At 41.7% G+C, this 22351-nt stretch overlaps 1 protein-coding gene across 2 annotated transcripts in view; it reads left to right on the top strand.

Annotated features, from left to right (window-relative positions):
• Window positions 1-22351, top strand: part of parp8 (poly (ADP-ribose) polymerase family, member 8) — a 107523-nt gene that overhangs the window by 32019 nt on the left and 53153 nt on the right. For both annotated transcript variants that reach the window (XR_013933367.1, XM_080432068.1), the window contains exons 4-7: window positions 2759-2848; window positions 5400-5470; window positions 7650-7718; window positions 18745-18839. Coding sequence is in view for 1 of the 2 variants with exons in the window: in XM_080432068.1 (XP_080288194.1) it covers window positions 2759-2848; window positions 5400-5470; window positions 7650-7718; window positions 18745-18839 (325 nt within the window). In the remaining variant the exon portion in view is untranslated. The remainder of the gene's footprint in view (window positions 1-2758; window positions 2849-5399; window positions 5471-7649; window positions 7719-18744; window positions 18840-22351) is intronic.

Below are 22351 nucleotides of genomic sequence, written 5' to 3'. Positions count from 1 at the left end.
GGCGTTGTGAGCTTGTAGATGCTTACGCCTTTCAGAGCAGTGAAGTATGTACTGACACTGTCCACCCCTGTCCATCTCTCCACTGACTGTTTTCTGTATTAGTGTCAGCATTCTAGTGCAGGCATTCTCAAAGTGGGTGCCGTGACGCAAGCCGCAGAAATAATATTCTGAATTTATCAATATCCCTTCAGTTTAACCACTTAGACCCTCTATACTTAGTAAAACAGACCTGAGTTGCACTGTACTTAGCGTGTTATTTTTCAGCCTGGTACACCAAGTCTCTTCACCAAAGAGCAGTTTTGAGCTTGTAGATCGGCTATTTCTGGTGAATAGGGATGCTGGGGTTCAAGTTGTTAAACGGCAAGTAAAGAAGTTATTTTCAATCTGTCCTAATGGAAACGGATTCAGGGAAGCCGTGATAAAGTTATTTACAGGGGTGCTGTCCTATAATAATAATCTTTATTTATAAAGCACCTTTCAGACATAAATGCAGTTCAAAGTGCTTTACATTCAGGTTAAAAAACATTTAAATCAAGAGAAAAATAAAAACAGTGAAAAAGTGTGTGTGGGGTGGGGGGACAGTTAAAAAGAGATTAGTTAAAAGCAAGGTCATAGAAATGGGTTTTTAGCTGCCTCTTAAAGCCGTCAACCGAGGTTGCCTGTCTGATATGCAGGGGGAGTAAGTTCCAAATCCTTGGTGCATAGCTACCAAAGGCAGCCTCTCCATGTCTCTTTGTTATCAACAAATGGCAAGAGACATGGAGAGGCTGCTCCGTCAACAGTCCAGCACCAAGTGACCTGAGGGGGCGGCCTGGGACGTACTTCTGCAGGCAATATGACAGATAGCAAGGTGCTAGGCCATTCAAGGCTTTAAAAACAAGTAAAATTACTTTAAAACCTATTCTAAACTTCACAGTCCCTTTTCCTGGTGTTCGTTAGGATTCTGGCTGCTGCATTTTGTTGTCCTAGACTGTGTATATACACTAACTGTCACTGTTTTTTTATTTGGCTGAGGAAATGGATTGTTGAGTGCTGAAGGGTCAAGGCCACGGGTCACGTCACGCCACGTCAAGCATTGACCTACACACTCGTTTATGTGTTAATTAACTCGATGAGCAATTACGTCTGTGTGGTGACAAGATGGCCACTTTGGGTCGTGTCACACGAGGAAGTTAACAGCCATGGATGATTAGTGCAGTCATTCATTTTGGGCCAACTGCTGTGATGTGTGGTTCAGGAATTCTACCAGGACACAGGACAGTGGTTCTTTTTTCATATCAAGGACCCCAAAATTAATATGGGTTTGACCGCGGATCCCCACCTGAAAATATTTTGTGCCAGGGACCCCAATACAAGATTTGTGTTGTTAAAATTTTCAAAAACCTTCAACATTTTTCGCAGTTTCTCAAAATGTTCTGAAAATAGCAGATCTCCAAGCTCACAATGCATCGCACCGCGACACGTTTTGAGCTTGTAGATCTTCTATTTTCTAATATCCGATGCATGATAGAGTGGTTCAAAGGTGGTTAAACTGATTGTGATGCTGTATTAACTCATTTAGCTGGGGACCCCCTGGAACCCCCACTTTGTGAAGTGGGTTCTAAGGCTGCAACTAGTATCTTCTTTGTGATTATTTTATTGAATACTTTTTTGATTCATCAAAGCGTGACGCGTTGTGATCTTGTAGATTGGCTATTTCCTTTATTTTGGAAAGCTTTTGAAAATCAATACTTTTATTAAAATTGATAACAATCACTTGAATCGATTAGTTCAATTAACTGTTGCACCCGTACTGCTATGTGTTAAAGTCTCTTAAAGGAGAGATCCGGACATTTTAAGTGTTATCTTTGATGTGTCGCTAATCACTCACCATCATTGAAAGGGACATTTCAATGATGGGACAAGCTACCGTTCGTGCAGAACGAGATGACGCTGGTTGCTTATTTCTTCCACAGACGCCAGGTTCTGTGAGAGAAACAAGCAACCAGCGTCATCTCGTTCTGCACGAACGATAGCTCGTTCGCGACATTCAGTGCATGTTTGAGTATCATGAGACTCCACGTTGAGCAGTAGTAGAGAAAAAAACTAACTTTGCATCGGTTATAATAGACGATTTTCACTCTTACACGGGCTCCCATTATGCCAACGGAGGGGGTCGTCAGACTGGACGACAGGGGACTCTCTGGAATAACTCAACGTCCCTTTCAATGTTGGTGAGTGATTAGCGACACATCAAAGATAACACTTAAAATGTCCGGATCTCTCCTTTAAGGCAAATGATTATGAATTGTGAAACAGACTTCAAGCTTCTCTTTTCCATGGTAGATTTAACCTGAGACCGATTCTACAAATGTCTTCTAAATCCTACACAGTTTTCTGAAAATACTTTTATACGTTTCTATATCAGTGGTGCTCAAACCTTTTCATGTCAAGGACCCCCAAAATTATATGTATTTGGCCGCGGACCCCCATCTCAAAATATATTGTTCCAGGGACCCCCAGAAGCAAAGATTTGAGTTACAAATGTTCACACAAAATGTATACTATATTCCAAAATGTGCACAAATGTTCACGATTTTTCAAAAATAGCAGATCTACAAGCTCGTAGCTATGAGCTTGTAGATCTGCTATTTTTGAACAGCCAAAGAAATCGAAAATGACACAGATGCGTTCCCCGGTCTTAATGGGTTAATAAATGCTTCATTCTCATCTATAACTGAGACATGGTTTGTAAACCTTTTTAAACATTTCATTGCAGACAACACCTACGTGTCCAACTCTGAAAACGATGACGAGGTTTTAATCACCACGGATCCAATTCCTATTATTTTCCATCGCATTGCTGCAGGTAAGTGTCCGAATGCCGGCAATCTCTGGTACTTTACCCATGAATTTTAGCTGTACCCTATTAAAAATAAATGTTCATAATAGTTTGACAGTAGTTATGACAGCCTCATCATTAGGATGGACCGTCAGAGATGTATTTTCCCCCAGGCACAAATGTAAAGTGGATTTGATTTCTACAACACTTAACACATTCATTGCCAGGTATTAATTAATTAATTTATCCGCCACTGCCAGCGGTTTTACCTTATTTTAACGTTCCACAGAATTATTTTTCAACGTGGATGTAAACAGCCTAGGGTGCCCGGACCAACTCCGACCAAATCGACCAACTCCCAGGCCGATTGATGTATTTGTATAAATCTGATAACATTATAGCGGACCGGGTGAAAATGTTTTAGATGACGTAATTTTTTTCTGTCGTTTCATAAATATATATATTTTTTAATCTTTATGATTGCATTGCCAGACTTGGGCAATGCCAGTTTTTTCAGACGTGGGAATCGATTCCACGTGATCAGTCTAATCTGCCAGTCTAATCTGCATCGGCCATCGGCCTAGATTGATATTTTAAAGATCCGTATTGTATGTGGTGATAGCTGATATGCTTTTATTGTGAAGGGTCACATAGAGCTTAAGAGGAAGGGTGTTACGGGATGGGTGTATATTATGTTTCATGCTACTAACTGAGAAGTCACGCTACATTGAGAGTCCTGGTCTGTAACTAATAAACAGCATTAAGCTATCGCTCTATAAACCGTCTGCAGTATTATTGTACACATACTACCACAACAGCATGGGCCCAGAATGTCATATTGGACGCAGCCCTACACTTATCCACAGTGGGAGCTGATTGCCACGCCGGCTCTGGAAGGCCTCATAGAGCCTTAGATGGAGCGCCCTGTTGGGTAGAGCAGTGGTTTTCAACCTTTTTCATATCAATGTCCATTATTTGTTCGGCATTTGAGCCACGGATGAGATTTAGCCTCTCAGACCCAAAACGTTGTTATCGTTGGATAACAAATTCCATGCTGTATTGATGTTGGTACCATAGGAGAGATAACAGGCACACGTTGATCAACATAACAGTTTTTCTACATTATCTAATTGTGTAGACTTCTTGTAAATTAAGTTATGTTGAACAATGATTTAACTCTTAAGAGCGTAAAATTTAACCAAATGGACGTAAGTGCTAAGCGTGTGATGGCCTTATTGTTCATATCAGAAAGTGTGGGTGTGGGAAGTCCGATGACCTAATCTATCTTCTAATAACAGAAGATGAGGGGCAACATATAATGATCTTAACTTACGGATTTACATGAAGTCTTTGGAAGGTGTCTTGACATCTCATCCCCACTGCCAGCAACTCGAACGAGCGATGACAAGTCATTAAAAGATATGTGTTTCAAACAGACTGTCCTGACGTGCTGCGAGCTCTCGCTCGCAATGTCTCTTTACTCTCTCTGTTTGCCCACCAATAAGGCGGCACAAGAGATGCTTAGTTCTAATCCCTGAGGGCCTGTCTGCAAACGCATGGCTGTGCAGCATCCTGGAAGCAGGAATGGGAGTTGTGGCAATGGACCCTACTGAACTGCCTGCGTACCGGGGTCGGCTGCTTCTAATCAACTATAACAGAAGTGGGGCCTGGCAGACAGTGCAGCATGCGAGTGTGGGGAGCTTAAGCGGACCACCGTCACCACCTGTCCCCTATACAGACCACCTTCACAACACATAGACCACCTGTCCCCTGTACAGACCACATTCACAACACATAATCACCACCTGTCCTCGGTACAGACCACCTTCACAACCCCTAATCACAACCTGTCCCCTCACCACCCGTCCCCCTGTAAAGACCACCTTCACAACACATAGACCACCTGTCCCCTGTACAGACCACCTTCAGAGGAGGGCCTCTGCCCAAACAATGTCTTTTAAAAAGAAGATAAGAAGATCTTCATTGATGGTTCGCAAACTTTTTCATGTCAAGGACCAAAATGATTGTATGTATTTGGCCACGGACCCCCATCTCAAAATATTTTGTTCCAGGGACCCCCCAGAAGCAAAGATATGAGTTACAAATGTTCGCTTTAAAGATATATATATTAAAAGATTTGCACACATTTTCAAGATTTTTCAAAAATAGCAGATCTACAAGCTCATAGCATGGCACTCAGTGCCGCCGCGCTATAAGCTTGTATATCTGCTATTTTTGAATAGCCAAAGTATAAAAGGTTAACATTATTGAGATGGCAAAGTAACTACCAGTAACTAAAGTTTATATATAATTGTAGAGGAGGAGACATTTGTAGGTGAGAAGGAGGAGTTTGTAATAGTGCTGTATGCCAGCCTGTCAGTTGAGAACAGAACAGGTAATGAGAAGAATTGTTTCGTATAGACAGGCTATTCTCTCACTGTGTGAATAATATCACTGTTTAGTCTTTTGTCTGGAGTTTCACTAATTGGCATGTGTGAGTGAAATGTAAAGTGAGAGTACAGCGCTGACACCAAACTGTTCTGAATGGATTTGTTTCCTCGTTATTTCTCGTCGACAGAGATCAAACTGAGTTATGATGCAACCAGCGGCCTGTCCATCAAGACCAAACTTCACATAGAGAAGAACCAGGTAGGATGACACCCGTGCTCCTCTGCTGCCCAGGCTGCCTGACAATTATCTACAGAAATACCTTGTTGCTGTCGGGCAGAAACCACTTATCTTAAAGGGCTGGTTCACCCAAAAAATTACTTATTTTCTATCAATTACACACCCCATGAAGCCTTGAATTCATGTAGATATTTATATTTTTTTGTCGCATTCCTAAGCCAATAATAGGCTCTATGCACAGCAGCCATATTGGAAAGAAATTGGGCCTCTTCCTTACTTCCTTCACAGGTTTTTACCAATGATACTAATGAAGGCTTGTTCCATTTCATGTACTGTAGCACAGTGGTTCTCAAACCTTTTAATTTCAAGGACCCCCATAACTGAGAGTGTACAAATGGAACCAAATGGACCCTTACACACACCAATTTTTAAGGGTCCATTTGGAACCCCCTCAAGGAACCATGAGGGTCCCTGGACCACACTTTGAGACCCACTGGTGGCAGAGTGTTGCCAGCAAGGGCGCCGATACTGTGGGTGCCTCGGGGCTAAAGCACCCAGGTGAAATGAGGAGCACCCACTGGGTGCTGGTCAAAATCAGATCGCTTGGTTCAGATCGCCACTGAATAAACCTAATTAACCGAAATAAAGTTACAAACCCCCCCCCCCCCCCAAAAAAGTAAATTATCCGGCAACCATGCACGCGCGCGTGCATGTGTGCCAGGTTGCGCACCCACTAGAGCTTATAAATATCGGCGCCCCTGGTTTCCAGAGTGTTGTCCAGTGAGCCAACATGCACAATATCAGCACCCTGACTCTGTTTGAGCAGAATGGAACAGAGCCTTCATTAGTATCATTGGTAACACCTGTGAAGTAAGTAAGGAAGAGGCCCAATTTCTCTCCAAAAATCACCTGACAGTGATGGTATGTCTAAGGCTTGTTGTCAGGCACTCTGCTAGTTTAACACACTGCTTCGCAAATTTTTCATGTCAAAGACCCTTAAACTATGTATTTGACCATGGACTCCCATCTGAAAAGATTTTGTGCCAGGCACCCCCACAATAGAAGATTTGTGTTCAAAATGTTCAAAATGATTCCAAATGTGTCGAATTGTTTAACCATTGTTCAAAATTATAAAAAAAATATTGGGTTTTAACAAGGTCACAGTCTTGTGAGCTTGTAGATCGGCTATTTTTGAATAGCTGTAGCATGAAATACAGTTAATGTGGTTGAACTACATGTTAATGATCTCACTTTTTTGGGGCCCCACTTTGAGAACTTGGCCTAACCGGTTCACTAGCCTTGAAAATGTCAGAAACTTAGAGTGCCATACAGCTTTCATAAAAGTTACTATATACTATTAGAATCAATTAATTTGGCTACCTACGGGGTGCTCTGGTAGATTGACGTGAGACACACGAGCACCTGGCTCCCCAGATGGCCTTGCTCTCCGGAGGGCCTTGCTCTCTGGAGCACCTGGCTCTCCAGAGAGCCTTGGTCTCCAGGGAGCCTCGGTCTCCAGAGAGACTTGCTCTCCAGAGGGCCTGTAAAGGTGACATTTCAATTACACAATCGTTTGTTTAATATATCCTTCTAGTGCGTACAGCATCAGATTTATAGTAACTTTGTAATGGGTGGTTGACAACCAAACTTACCAGGAAACACACGCACACGCACACACGCACGCGCACATGCACATGCACGTGCACCCACACACGCACGCACGCACGCACACCCACCCACCCACACACACACACACACACACACACACACACACACACACACACACACACACACACACACACACACACACACACACACACACACACACACACACACACACACACACACACACACACGTACATCACTGGGGAATGTGTCTTTTTGTCGTTGTATGTCCAAAACAGGAAATGGGAAAAAAAGAGTTCCAGTGTATCCAATGTAAGGCTTCATCGTTTGATGTTTATGCTTATTTAATGTTAGATTGGTTTTCTCCCTGCTCTCCCTCTCCATGAAAAAAATAAGTGAAAATAGCACACCTACAAGCTCGGCTATTTTTGCAACTTTTGCCCAACACTGTCATACGACATAGTCTAAAATAGGGCATTAACTGAAAATATGAAATATAGTTATACAAGGTGTGTGTGTGTGTGTGTGACAGCGAGGCTATGCAGATGACAGTGTGCTGTGCCGTGTCTTCCAGGTCCATTATGCACCAGAGGAGGACTCAGAGGGAGACAATGACTCTGAGGAGTTCTACTATGGAGGCCAGGTAACACAGTTTACACTGCACTTTAATGTTGACTCAGCAGGTTATTGCTTTATCACATTTCACAAATAACAACGATGTTACACTTTAATGTTGACTCAGCATTTCACTAATAATAGCAAAGCTATACTTTAATGTTGACTCAGCAGGTTATTGCTTTATCACATTTCACTAATAATAACGACACTACACTTTAATGTTGACTCAGCATGTCACTAATAACAGCAAAACTATACTTTAATGTTAACTCAGCCTTTTATTGCTTTATCACATTTCACTAATAACAACGACACTACACTTTAATGTTGACTCAGCATTTCACTAATAACAACATTAGACTTTAATGTTGACCCTGCATTGTATTGTTTTATCACATTTCACTAATAACAACGGCATTACACTTTAATGTTGACTCTCTGCATTTTATTGTTTTATCACATTTCACTAATAACAGCAACATTACACTTTAATGTTGACCCTGCATTTTATTGTTTTATCACATTTCACTAATAACAACGGCACTACACTTTAATGTTGACTCTGCATTTCATTGTTTTATCACATTTCACTAATAACGACGCTACACTTTCATGTTGACTCAACATTTCACTAATAACAGCAAAACTATACTTTAATGTTAACTCATCATTTTATTGCTTTATCACATTTCACTAATAACGACACTACACTTTAATGTTGACTCAGCATTTTATTGTTTTATCACATTTCACTAATAACAACGATACTACACTTTAATGTTGACTCAGCATTTTATTGTTTTATCACATTTCACTAATAACAACGACACTACACTTTAATGTTGACTCAGCATTTCACTAACAAACGACCTGGCAGGGGAATACAGAAATAACAGAGGGATACAAAAAAGTATGTATTCTAAGTCGTAGCGCGACTAGATAGGCGTGGCCTAGACCAGTGGTTCTCAAACTTTTTCTTGTCAAGGACCCCCAAATTGACACTTATTAGCCCGCGGACCCCATTTGAAAAGATATGCCAAGGACCCCCATAAGAGAATATTTTTTACGGCTCTAGCAGTGATTTTCAACCATTTTAACTTCAAGGACCCCCAGTTTGACATGCATTAGGCTAAGGACCCCCATTTAATGGCATTTCCATCTCTTGGACCCCAATTTCTATTATAAAATCAATGTTAATCTAGTTCTGAGAGTGTACAAATGGAACCAAATGGACCCGTTAGGGTCCATTTGGTTCCATTTGTACACTCTCTGAGTTACAGACCCATAAGGGTCCATTTGGTTCCTAACTATGTATCATTTAGCTGGGGACCCCCTGGAACTCCCTCAAGGACCCCTGGGGGTCCCCGGACCCCACTTTGAGAACCACTGGCCTAGACAGGATCACAGTGGTTAGTTTTAGAATGAAAACCAGGCTTTTCGTCCGCGTGGAAAGCCTGGTGACGCAGGGTTATAGCCTAAACGGCCACTTGGACTCGAGGATGAACTGATTAGAATTGTGTGGTCAAATATCAACGGTAAAGGTCACTTTAGATCTCTACAGCTCTCCTGAGTTGCCAGTTTGCAGATGTGTGTGAAGCTTCCACGTTTCAGAATGTGTAGCTTCTGTCATGGTTACAACTTTCGGTTCTATCAGAATCATCTTTGTTGGCCGTGCATGTCGACACATGCAAGGAATTTGACCGTTATTTCACTTGTCTTCCTTGAAAGAAAAAGACCATTACTGCATCAAAAGTAATCAACAAACTATGATAATAATAATATAAGAAAGAGGCAAAAAATATTATAATTGCCGATCTACAAGCTCACTGTGAGCTTGTAGATCTGCTATTTTCACAGTATTTATCTGTGGAACGGAGTCAAACAAAATGGGGGGTCCCATTATTATTATTATATCCCCAGTTCATGAATGATTATTTTGGGGGGTCACAGCCTGAAAAGGTTGAGAACCACTGCTATAGATGGTAATCTTGCCCGGTAATTACTCTGGATCCAAACTGGGGCTATTGTTTCATCTGTACACCAAAACTCTTCACCAAAACAATAGGCGATCTACAAGCTCACAACGCGTCAGGTAACGTTCCCTTAGAATATGGATGCTGTGGATTCAAGTGGTTCACCTGCACGAGCAGGATTAGGTCTGTTGTTGGTTTCTAAGTATTGGTTCCTGTGTTAATGGACCAGCCCTATACTCCTTGGTTTATGTCTAGAACGCAAAGACATCGGCCAAGCTCATTGAATGAAACCGAGTACGCGTGCGTACGTGCATGTCTGTGTCTGTGTCCGTGTCCGTGTGTTTGTGGGTAAGTAAAAGTAAAAGTAAAAGTATCAATACTGCAATGTAGAAGTACAGTACTCTGTTTCAAGTAAAAGTCTGGAATTAAAAAATTACTTGAGTAAAAGTACAAAAGTACTGGTATCAAAATGAACTTGAAGTACCAAAAGTAAAAGTACTAAAATGTTTGAAAATAATCTCACAACGTGCCGCGATGCGACGCGTTGTGAGCTTGTAGATGGGCTATTTTCAAATAGCCTAGGTATAAAATAGGGCTAAAGTGGTTAATGTAAGTGTTCTAATGTAATAATTTATATCTGCAAAGTAACTAGTAACTAAAGTTTTCAAATAATCGTAGCGGAGTAAAAGTAAAAGTACAGAAAATTGGAAATGCTCCAGTAAAATAAAAGTTGTTACTTTACACCACTGTGTGTGTGTGTGTGTGTGTGTGTGTGTGTGTGTGTGTGTGTGTGTGTGTGTGTGTGTGTGTGTGTGTGTGTGTGTGTGTGTGTGTGTGTGTGTGTGTGTGTGTGTGTTTGTTTGTGTGTGTGTGTGACTGATCGGTGTTGTCACAGCTCAGATGATGACTCATAAGCCAGTGGCAGAGGAACAGTAATCGTAGCCCCTGTTGCAAACTGTGTCAGAGTAGGATGTTTACCTGCTGTCCTGTAGTGCAGTGCACTACAGGAAGGCTGATCTAAAAGCTCACAACGCCTTCCGTTGTGAGCTTGGGGGGGGGGGGGGGGGCATGTCCAGAGCATGGTTATATAATAGTCTTGATATTTTTCATTCGTTTTTATTTTTTTATTTTCGTTTTGACTTTTAGTTTTCAATTTCAGTTTAGATTTTTTTTTTTTTAAAGGTTTAATGACATTCACTTTTACACCACATTCAAAGTCTTTGTCCTGGTCCTTCAAAAGTGTACAAAAAGTTTTAAGTGAAAATTCAATTCCAGTGATCCATGGCAGGTGTTTTTCTCTCACATTTCTAAAGCCTTTTCAACTGCAATGAAAAAAGAAATCTTTGCCTGCGGGTGTCGCTGGTGAGGGATTTTGCCTGTCAATCATCGCCTCTGCTCCGCCCCCCCCAAAGGAAAGGATAGGGGAGGGGAGGGGCGAGGAGGAGAGTGGGCGGGATTAATCGACTGTGACCTCACTGTCGAAGGGCCAAGCTCAGATTACTTTTCAGCCTAGTTATTCAGAAAACCCCAGACCACAGAAAATCCACTGAATGTTCTAAGTTCAGGTTTTTTGGGTGTAATTGAGGTCATAAAACCCCAAATAAAACATTGAAAATAAAAAAAGTGAAAATGAATGTCATGATACCTTTAAAGCAGGTTTGATAGTTTAGTTTAGTTTTTATACTGTATATACTAGATGTCAGGGCCACATCTAGGCCCGATCCGAGGTTGGTCCAGACAGTACTGGCCTAGTCACTCTGCACACATGTCATGCGAAGTCCGGCCCCTCTGGCCTCTCCTCTCCTCTCGGCTCCTCTCCTCCCTCCCCGCTTTTCTTTGCGGCCCTAACCTCTAGTCCCAACCTCCCAACCTCCCAACCTCGGTCATGTGATAAAGAGGTCAGACTTCCTGTATCTGGTGATGAAGGCCTCACGCTTAAGGCCTTTGCAGACAGGGTGCGATTAGTCAATCAGTTTTTACCGCATGCGAAAAGACGCACAAATCGAACTGGGTTCGATTGGAAAAAAACGCATCGCATCGCCGCGCGGTAAATTCGGAGCCGGTGAACCATGTGTTCATTTAAAAAATGATATTGTTCGTTTTTTCCGTGCCTGTCTGCAAAGGCCTTTAGAGTGAGAGCTGGAGTCTGGGGATGCTTTAGGTCAGGCTTTCTCAAACATTTTCATGTAAAGGACCCCCCAATATTTTTGGCTGCGGACCCCCACTTCTGCACCAGGGACCCCACATAAGAGAAGATTTGTCTTAAAATCGTAAAAAATGTTCACATTGTTTAAAAAAAAGGTTCAGTCCTATGTTGTTTGTTTATGTGACCGTGGTTTGTTTATGGTTATGTTGTCACTTGTCAGAGTGACGTGGCCGTGGTTTGTTTATGTGGCCGTGGTTTGTTTATGGTTATGTTGTCAGAGTGATGTGGCCATGGTTTGTTTGTGGCAGCGGTGGCCTAGTGGTTAGAGGGGCGGCCTTGATACCGGAAGGTCCCTAGTTCGATTCCCCAATTCATCACATCAATCATGAATCACCGCTGAATAGCCCTTGAGCAAGGCTTCCATGCAGGGCCTGGCTGTAAATAAGTGTTAACTTAGTCCAACACCCTGGGTAAACAACAAACTTTGCTTTGCTTTGCTTTGCTTTGTTTATGGTTATGTTGTCATAGTAGAGTGCCTGTGGTTTGTTTAACATGGCCGTGGTTTGTTTATGGTTATGCTGTCATAGTGACGTGGCCGTGGTTTGTTTATCTTGGCAGTGATTTGTTTATGGCTGAGTCAGACTGATGTCAGAGGTCCGCTGTCCCGCCGGCTCACTCACCTTCCCATTAGCCAATTTTACTATAGGATTAAGGCATATAAGGCATATTATCCAGGGATCCTTTTAACAGTTTACGAACAGCACAGCAATTACAATTACGCGAGCAATACTAAAAGGATAACACAAAAAAGCCTTGATGACTTTGTGGTCCATTGTATTCAATTCATAATCAACCATGTGTGCTATTGCTTTGCAACTTTCACCAAAGTGTTTTGAGCGGTGAGCAGAAGTAAACACAGACACACATTCAACAGGCACACATGTTTTGTGCATTCATAGATAGATTATGAACATGACATTTCAGAGCTCTGCGGACATTTTTCCCAATGAATCTTCTGAAGTGTAATAAATGGCAATAAAAATGTCTCAGCCCCGCCGAAGTGTGTGTGTGTGGGCAGGTATTCATGTCATATCAGTGCGTCTTCCCTGTAATGACAGCATTTTTGTGTTCTTGACAGCACTCGGTTTGGTTTTGATCTAAGCATAATAAAGCACTATTTAAGCTGCCAGTGCCACCCATCACTTCCACAGATTCATTTTGATTCCTCTAGTCTACACACAATGCTACTATAATTATTCCATGAGCTGTTAACGCATTAAGGCCGGGAAAGAATCGTGTGTCATTTTTAGATTTGGCTTTGGCTATTCAGAAAATAGCAGATATACAAGCTCATAGCGTGGCACCGAGTGCTGCGCTATGAGCTTGTAGATCTGTTCTTTTTGAAAAAATTGTGCAAATCTTTGAATATATATATATTTAAAACAAACATTTTTAACTCAAATCTTTGCTTCTCGGGGTTCTACGAATGTCTAAATCCGGTTTAAACAGTTTTTTTTAAAAACCTATGTTGCTGTAATATCAGTGGTTCTCAAACTTTTTCACGTCAAGGACCTTGGCCGCGGACCCCCATCTCAAAATACGTTGTTCCAGGGACCCCCCCAGTAGCAAAGATTTGAGTAAAAAATGTTCGCTTTAAAATATATATATATACTGTATATTCAAAGATTTGCACACATTTTCACGATTTTTCAAAAATAGCAGATCTACAAGCTCACCTATGAGCTTATGAGCTTGTATATCTGCTATTTTTTAATAGCCAAATTATAAAATAATGGTTTAAGTGGTTACACGGATGCGTTCCCGGTCTCAATGGGTTAAGAGAGACACTGTCACCTTGTCTGCCCTGGAAATGAGGACGGTTTCCAGATATATCTGCTAGCAGGTGAGCCGTGGCAAAGCTTTCCATCGGAAAACGCTGAATGAATAGTTTATTTCGATACACTTTGAACAATGCACAGTGAGCAGTGGTGGAAAGTACATTTACTTAAGTACTGTACTTAACTCTCTCAGTGCCAAGCTACAAGTTATCCCGAGTTTTTTCTGAATGCCCTCAGTGCCAACTACGAGTTATCCTGAGTCTAAAAGTAAACAAAACAAAATTATCTTGGAAAATAAATTTCAGAACCCAAGATATCGTGATCCGAAGATTTGCTGCTCCATTCACTTCTTGTTTAACTTATTATTATTTTGTTTTATTAAAAAAAAAAAACCTAGCCTTTTTTACTTTCTGTTACTTTTTAACAGAAAAGAAGAACATAAATAAGATGGTTACACTATGTATCACTCCGTTTGTTATTGTCATCTTTGTGCCTGAAAAGACACCAAACCGACATCTAAGTTTGATATGATTTTAGGGTCGCTCAAGCTAGCTGGAACCTCTCAATTCCGAGGTGCTTTTCCTGCTCCACAGACAACCTATGAAAAAAATACAGTACATTGTATTATGTTTTAGAAATCGTTAATCCTATCCATAAATATTTCCTATTCTATTCATATAGTGTTGCTGTTGGGACGAAACCTTTTATATTTCACTTTTTTATGTTATTTAGTCTCTTAAAGGACGACCATTTTCAACCCATCTTCATATAATTAGTCCTCACTAATGCTCATGATAAAATGGTGCCATTTTGTTCTACTTGGTCAGTGTCTCATAGGAGGGCTGTGGACACTTCAGAAACCCGCCTACCAGTGACATCATCATTAGGCAGGTTTTTTTTTTCAAACAGGATTTCCAGTGTTTTATTTTTGTATTTTATTAACGCGTGAACAATGGCTTCCATTATAGCATGCTAATTTTCCAGGAAAAGAAAGCCTGCAGCTTCTTGTTAAAGATTTTTTTTTGATTTTTCTGCCTGTATTGATAGTGTACAGTACATAGACAGGAAATGGGGAGAGAGACGGGCCCTATTCCCAGGGACATTTGAACAAACCACTAATTAGGGATTTCGGACTAGGCAAGAGGCGTTTCCCCGCAAAATTCGGTATTCTATGGCACCCCCCTCACCCGCCAAACACCTGAGCTACCCGTTACATTATGCATAGGTGTGGTTTGGGCGTTACAATGATAAAACCAATCACCGTGCCAGAAGCCATTGCCTTTAAGAGAAGACTGCGCTAGCCGTCATCCCGATCCAATATATGCTCTAGCCTATCTACCTGTCTGCACTGTTGCCTGGTCTGATTATTATAAGCCACATTGGGCTTGTTTTCCTTCTTTTTTTTTTTTTTATCCAAATACATTTTTATATTAATTTGTAGCCTATTGTGTTCACAATAAGCTTGTCATATTAGTAAGATCCGGAATAGTATATGAAAGCCATTTAAAATATGTATACTATTGGTACACACTGGCTGCTCCCAAATAATTAATTACATCATGTTGCGACAACGCTCCTACGTGGTACACAGACAAACAGTAGCACATGGGTATAATAAATTGGACAGTTTTAGGAAAGGTCTATAGCCTATGTACTCACGTTGGCTGTTATCGTTCTATTTCCACCGTTCTAATGGATTCCAGGGGTGTGTAAACATCTCTGAAGTTGCTCCATAGTTTCCTCTGAAGTGACGCAGTTAAAGTTAACTTACATCCATATTGTCCCCGTTATCTTTCATCATCCACCTTTGTTCAGTAATCCCGAACAGAGCTAAACTTTAAGTTTACATCAATCAAAGCCTCTCAAACCCAGACACATTGCTGCGATGCGTATGTGCGTCGCCTACCCAAAATAACAGACATACAAGCTATCAACGGCGCTGCGTCATGTCGTGTCGACAGCCTACAGATCTGTTATTTTGGACAGCATACAATGAGGCGCGCGCGCGCCACGGAGTAGCCTATCACTAAACCAAAAACATTACATTACGTGGTCAACAACATACTAGACATGTAACTTGCTTGGAGCTTTTAATGCAGTGGTTCTCAACCTGTGGGTCGAGACCACAATGGAGCACCCAACGCCTGGCGAGCTTGTAGATCTGCTATTTTCACAATATTTATCTGTGGAACCGAGTCAAACAAAATGGGGGGGTCCCCAGTTCAAATATGGTTATTTTGGGGGGTCATGAACGTAGCGTTTACGCGGGGAATATAATAATAATATAGGCTAATATATATAATATAGGCTATAATATAATATTCACCCGTGACCCGCAGCATGGGTTTAATGAGACAGCAGCCAAAATGAAAATCACACTATGATCCGATCATCTTATAAAAAATGTAAGTGCTTAAGATTTTAGCCCAAACCCAACGGGACCCGACCCGGCCCGTCGGCACCGGCTGAGCCGGGTCTAAGTTTTTTTTACATCCAAATAAATTCACATATTAATTAATTTGTAGCGTAGGCTATTGTGTTCACAATAAGCAACTTGTCATATTAGTCAGATCCCCAAGAGTATATGAAAGCCATTTAAAATAGTTATATATTCCTACACAGCTGATGCCAAATAATTAATCAACAGGGCAGCGCAACGCTAAAGTAGCCTAGGTCAAATCAATCACTGTCTTGTCATGACGCAGCAGTAGAGAGCTCCCTTTAAAGTTTAAACCATAACATGACATAAATAATGGATCTTCAGAACTTTCTTCATGTCTTTTTCACCTCAAAATAAATGTTGGATTATTTCTTCAAATGAAAGCACAGGCAGCGGCCAGAAGGTAACATTTGATGTGATTTCTCCATTGCAAAAATGATTACGGTTATTCTATGAAACATATATTTCATAGAATAACCATAATCATTTTTAAAATGGTTATGGGGCAGTGTATATATTTATATAGCCCTATTTGCTCCAAGCTGTTTTTTAAATAAAATATAGACTGTTAGGGTAGAATGACTCCTGTTCTTAACGAATTACCAAGATTTAATGAGAAATAAGGCTTCTTTAGAAAAATGACTGACGGGCTGGGCTGGGTCTAATTTGTCAATTATTAGTCGAGCCGGGCTGAAATATTTAGGGGATATGAAAGCTCTAGTTAGTAGTTTGAAGTGCTCATGTGGCCTTAGAGTTGCTTCTTTTTGTTTTCATAGACCTGCGGACTGCGGTTGCTTATTTCTCTCCAAGGCTGGCAACACGGCTCATGGTCCAACGCACAAAGCCATTGTAGTGTCTGTGTGCACTTGACGGGTGATTTTATAAACCAGCGGGTGCTTCTAGAATCCACTATCCCCCGTCCCCAAGCCGTACCCATGTGTGTCTGTAGAATTGCAATGTGGGGGATATAGCAACAACACGCCCACGGGCACACCTCCACGCGCAAATAACGGCGTCGGCATAATGGTGACGGGTAGAGCAGGTGCTAGAATAACCTATTGGGGCGGCGCAGGTCCATTATCCCGATTTAACGGGGAATTTTTGGCCTGAGAATGGGGCCCGGGGAGTGACACGCAGTAAAGGCGACACGCTGTCAGGTGCAGCCTAGGTGCCCGGACCGCTAGGCCAGTAATCCGGGCCAAAAGCCTGCAGTTTCTATTAGCTTGAATTCTCCATCGATGATGTCACTGGTAGGCAGGTTGAACTGTCCACAGCCCTCCTCTGAGACACAGAGACACAAAAATGGTACCATATGAGCAATTGTATGAAGATAGGTTGAAAATGGGTGAAGTTGTCCTTTAATGCACTACTTTGTCGTACAAGAGTGCCAAGCAAAATTTGTGAAAAAAACAGATCTACAAGCTGGTTTAATATTGACATCACATTAAACCACAATAAACCAGAGGACAATATTCATTGCCTGGCTTCTACATACAGTAGTCAATAAAAGGGCTGCCAAGTTTGTATACAAATTTCTCAATAGAATCCCGTAATGTAAATCATAGGTTTCTCCCATTTAAGGTGTTGCATTACATCATTGATCAACATTATTGAATGTGGGAGGTTGGGCCTGTTTCCAGTTCAATACAATTAGTCTACGTGCCAAGAGGGTCACAAATCCCGCCATAGGTTGAGTGTACTTTCTGTATGTGTACTTGCTGTCAGAACCTTCGCTAAAACATCCGGGACAACGCTCCACACGTCCCAGGCTCTTCTCCCATCTGGCTCCCAAACTGTGGAATGAACTCCCCATTGCAGTTAGAACTGCAGACTCACTCACTCATCTTCTGCCGTAATCTGAAGACTCACCTCTTCAGACTCCACCTCAGCCCATAGCACTTGCCCTAGCCTTGACGAGCTTGCAGTCCTATGCAAAGGCTAAAATGTAACTTAGATAGCATGTTATGTAGACAGATGCCAGGTCATTGTTGACCTGGCATCCTATAGTGTGTATAGTTTCAATGTACAGATAATCGATTTTTTGGGATATTCTACTGTTTGATTTGATCCGATTTGGATCTCTTTTAGCCCATCGGCTAATCTTCCAAGAGTAGTAGTTCACTGTTAGACTGATGATGATAGATTCTTGGTTTATCCTAGATGACTACTTCTGTGCATTTAATGTATTACCCTGTTGTTGTCCTTGCTTACTGTAAATCACTCTGGATTTGCCTGTGTGTGCGTGTGCGTGTGCGTGTACGTGTGTGTGTCAGTGGTGGAAAGTAACTAAGGCAAATATTGTACTTTTACTCCACTACAAGTATTTGAAAACTTGAGTTGCTAGTTACTTTATAGATTTTGATTATTATTACAAAACATACATTAACCACTTCAGCCCTATATACATTTTGGACAAAATACCAGATCTACAAGCTCACAATGCGTCGCAATGCGGATTTGCTATTTTCAAAAGATTTGCATACATTTGAAAACTTGAAATGGGACATTCTGCATAATGAGTACTTTTACTTTTGGTACTTTAAGTACATTTTGATGCCAATTCCAGACTTTTACTTGTAACAGGGTATTTCTATATTGCAGTATTGATATTTTTACTTTAGTAAACATTGTGAGTATTTTTGTGTGACACACAGGTGAACTACGATGGAGAGCTCCACAAACATCCTCAGCTGGAGGCCGACCTGCAGGCAGTGAGGGATTTGTACGGCCCCCATGCAGTATCTCTCAGGTATACAGTACACTTCTCCTGCACCGTTCTGTTGTCTGAGGTCTGACTTATATTTCCGGCTATATTGCCTTGCTCAAGGCAGTGTTGATTTTGACAGCAACTTTTGATTCAGTTTTAGTCATAGTCTTTTGAATCAAATTCAATTTAGTTTTAGTCATATTTTAGTCATCTGAAACGTTTTACTGTTAGTCTATTTTTAGTAGACTAACATTATAGTCGACTACATCTACGGTTGATTTAGTCGACTAAAATGTATGTTGGCGGCACCTTGATGGCGTCGTAAATGGATGACTTTACACTTGGTTGCATGCTGAAAATAGCCGATCTACTTAAAGTACTAAAATGTTTGAAAATAGCAGATCTACAAGCTATGCGACGCGATGCGACGCGTTGTGAGCTTGTAGATCGGCTATTTTCAAAAAGCCGAGGTATAAAATAGGGCTGACGTGGTTAATGCATGTTTTATAATGTAATAATTCATATCTGCAAAGTAACTACAGTAGTAACTTAAGTTTTCAAATAATTGTAGTGGAGTAAAAGTACATAAGTAAAGTGTATATATATATATATATATATATATATATATATATATATATATATATATATATATATATATATATATATATATATATATATGGTTTTAATGGGTGAAGTGCTGTTCATGTTGCATTGAACTGCTGCGGTCCAGCTGAGGACAACACGCATCATCGCGTTCTGGTTATGCAGCATTTAAAATAATAAATAAATAGATAAAAATGCACTTAGAATTTGCTTGACAATTGAATACATAGTGTAGCTTATGTTGCAGACCCTTTGTCCTGGTTTCAGTCCCTTGGTGACTGTGCTACTGTACAGTACTGTACAGTACTGTACAGTACTGTACTGTATGCATGCTGCTATAGGAGATGGATGAGCTGCCTCTTACGCAGCCTGTCCCCTGTGGCCTGCCTGCTGCGCGCATCCACAACCAGTGGTGTAAAGTAACTAAGTACTAAGGACAGTGTATCTACTCAAGTACTGTACTTAAGTAACATTTTGAGGTATTTTTACTTTACTGGAGTATTTCCAATGTTCAGTACTTTTACTTCTACTCCACTACATCTCAGAGGCAAATATTGTACTTTTACTCCACTACAATTATTTGAAAACTTTAGTTACTAGTTACTTTGCAGATATAAATGATGACACTATAAAACATACATTAATCACTTTAGCCCTATTTTATACCTAGGCTATTTGAAAATTGCCGATCTACAAGCTCACAACGCGTCACGATGCGACGCGTTGTGAGCTTGTAGATCTGTTAAATCTTGTAGATCTGTAAATCAAACATTTTATTAGTTTAACTTTTTGTACTTTAAGTACATTTTGATACCAATACTTTTGTACTTTTACTCAAGTACATTTTGATTTTTTTTTACTTGTAACAGAGCATTTCTATATTGCAGTATTGATACTTTTACTTAAGTAAAACATTTGAGTACTTTTTCCACCACTGTCCACAACCAACTGCTGCCAGGCCGGGTTGGCAGAGGTTTTGTTTTCGCCCCTGTCCGCGTATGTGTCTACTGTATGTGTGTCCGTGTGTGGTGGTGGACAAAGTATTATGCTCGAGTAAATGTTCAAGTATTCATTTTCAGGAATCTTCAGAATTTATCAATCTTGCTCAGACCGAAAAATGGGCGCACGCTGAGTTCACCGCTATTGTCGGCATTTACCAATCTATCGTCACTTTGACTTGAGCGTACGGTGCGCTCAGATCTCGCGCCAGGTCTCCAGGTCGTATACACCAGTGGTTTCCATCGCAGACATGTGGTTCATGTGGCCTGTCAGATTGCCTGACAATCTGACAGGCATTAAACATTATGCAGCAGCCAATATTCACTTAAAATGATGTATCCGAACATCTTAGGTAAGTATCCCTAACATAAATAGGTAGGCTATAGTGATGCGCCGTAGCCCGCAGGTCCCGCGGGTTGAACCGCGGGGCGGGCGGGCGGATGGGTTATAGATTACGACGCAATTATCGCGGGGCGGGCGAAGCGGGTCAACCCACGGAAGAAAACCCCCCCACCAAAACACACAAACTCTCTCGCACGCGCACGCTCTCTCTCTCTCTCTCTCCCTCCCTCTGTCCCCCTCTCTCTCTCTCTCTCTCTCTCTGGAAAGCAATTGAGTAGACTTGCTTGTGTGTTTTTTTTGGCTGGTTGCGGGGCGGGCTGGGTCGTTGATTTAAATTCATTTTTGCGGGACGGGTAGGGGCGGGTTGGGCTCCCGTGCGGGGCGGGTTACGAAAATACCTGACCCGCCCGGGACGGGCCACGATGGAATCCGTTGTTGGGCTTCACTTGGATCGTGGTCAAAGTGTCAGATATCAGGCCTGTGGGTTTGAGCACAATGTTGCTTTAATATTATTGCATTAACGAGGTGCCATTGGAAGTTCCGAGGAAGCCGTGGATATCACAGATGTGTCTGTCTACACATTAGCGATTTTCTTCCACACCGCATTGTTCTGACTTTTTACGGTTCGTCACTTTTTAGTTTGTTCAACTGGACTTGCGCTGAGGTGATTGAGGTCATATTTTGTTTTAGCCTGTTTATTTGTGTCAGGTGTAGCCGTATGTCTGTGTGCTGTGCGGTTGACGGCCTGTGTGTGTGTGTGTGTGTGTGTGTGTGTGTGTGTGTGTGTGTGTGTGTGTGTGTGTGTGTGTGTGCGTGCGTGCGTGCGTGCGTGCGTGCGTGCGTGCGTGCGTGCGTGCGTGCGTGCGTGCGTGCGTGCGTGCGTGCGTGCGTGCGTGCGTGCGTGCGTGCGTGCGTGCGTGCGTGCGTGCGTGCGTGCGTGCGTGCGTGCGTGCGTGCGTGCGTGCGTGCGTGCGTGCGTGCGTGCGTGCGTGCGTGCGTGCGTGCGTGCGTGCGTGCGTGCGTGCGTGCGTGCGTGCGTGCGTGCGTGCGTGCGTGCGTGCGTGCGTGCGTGCGTGCGTGCGTGCGAAAACAGCCAGCCCATGACTTCAAGTTGCTGAACGTGATATATGCATGAATTAATTGTATTATATATGTTTTGTATATCTCTGCTGTCGGGCAGAAACCAGCTGGAAATGAAAAAAAAAAAAAAAACATGTTTTAAGAACAACACCATCTGCCTCATCAAAGTCGGTATGGCGACTTTATACATTGTCAGAAACTTGAATGTGTCCTTATATCAGCATCACTTTACACAAATACAGCTCAAGTGGAGTAAAGGTTTTTGACCATTAATGCAGAGATTTTTTTTTTGTCTGACATCGTCATTGTAATCAATGGGGGACAAACCATCTAACTCCACGAGTTGGAGTTAATTGGTTTGTCTGACAGTTTTAGGATCCAATGGAGTTAGGAGCTTTAGTCAGAAGCACTTTTTTAATATATTTCGGCTTGGTTCAATATCTGTAAAAGCCACACACAAACGTAAAGGTGTTCAATAGCACTGATTTATAAAACTAATGAAAAAGTTGAACAATGGAAATAGCTGGTTT

Source organism: Gymnoscopelus braueri, assembly GCF_963280865.1.
Source record: "Gymnoscopelus braueri genome assembly, chromosome: 7".
NCBI classification, from domain to species: Eukaryota; Metazoa; Chordata; class Actinopteri; order Myctophiformes; family Myctophidae; genus Gymnoscopelus; species Gymnoscopelus braueri.
Note: the sequence above shows the minus strand (reverse complement) of the source record. Positions and strands in the feature narration are given on the sequence as shown.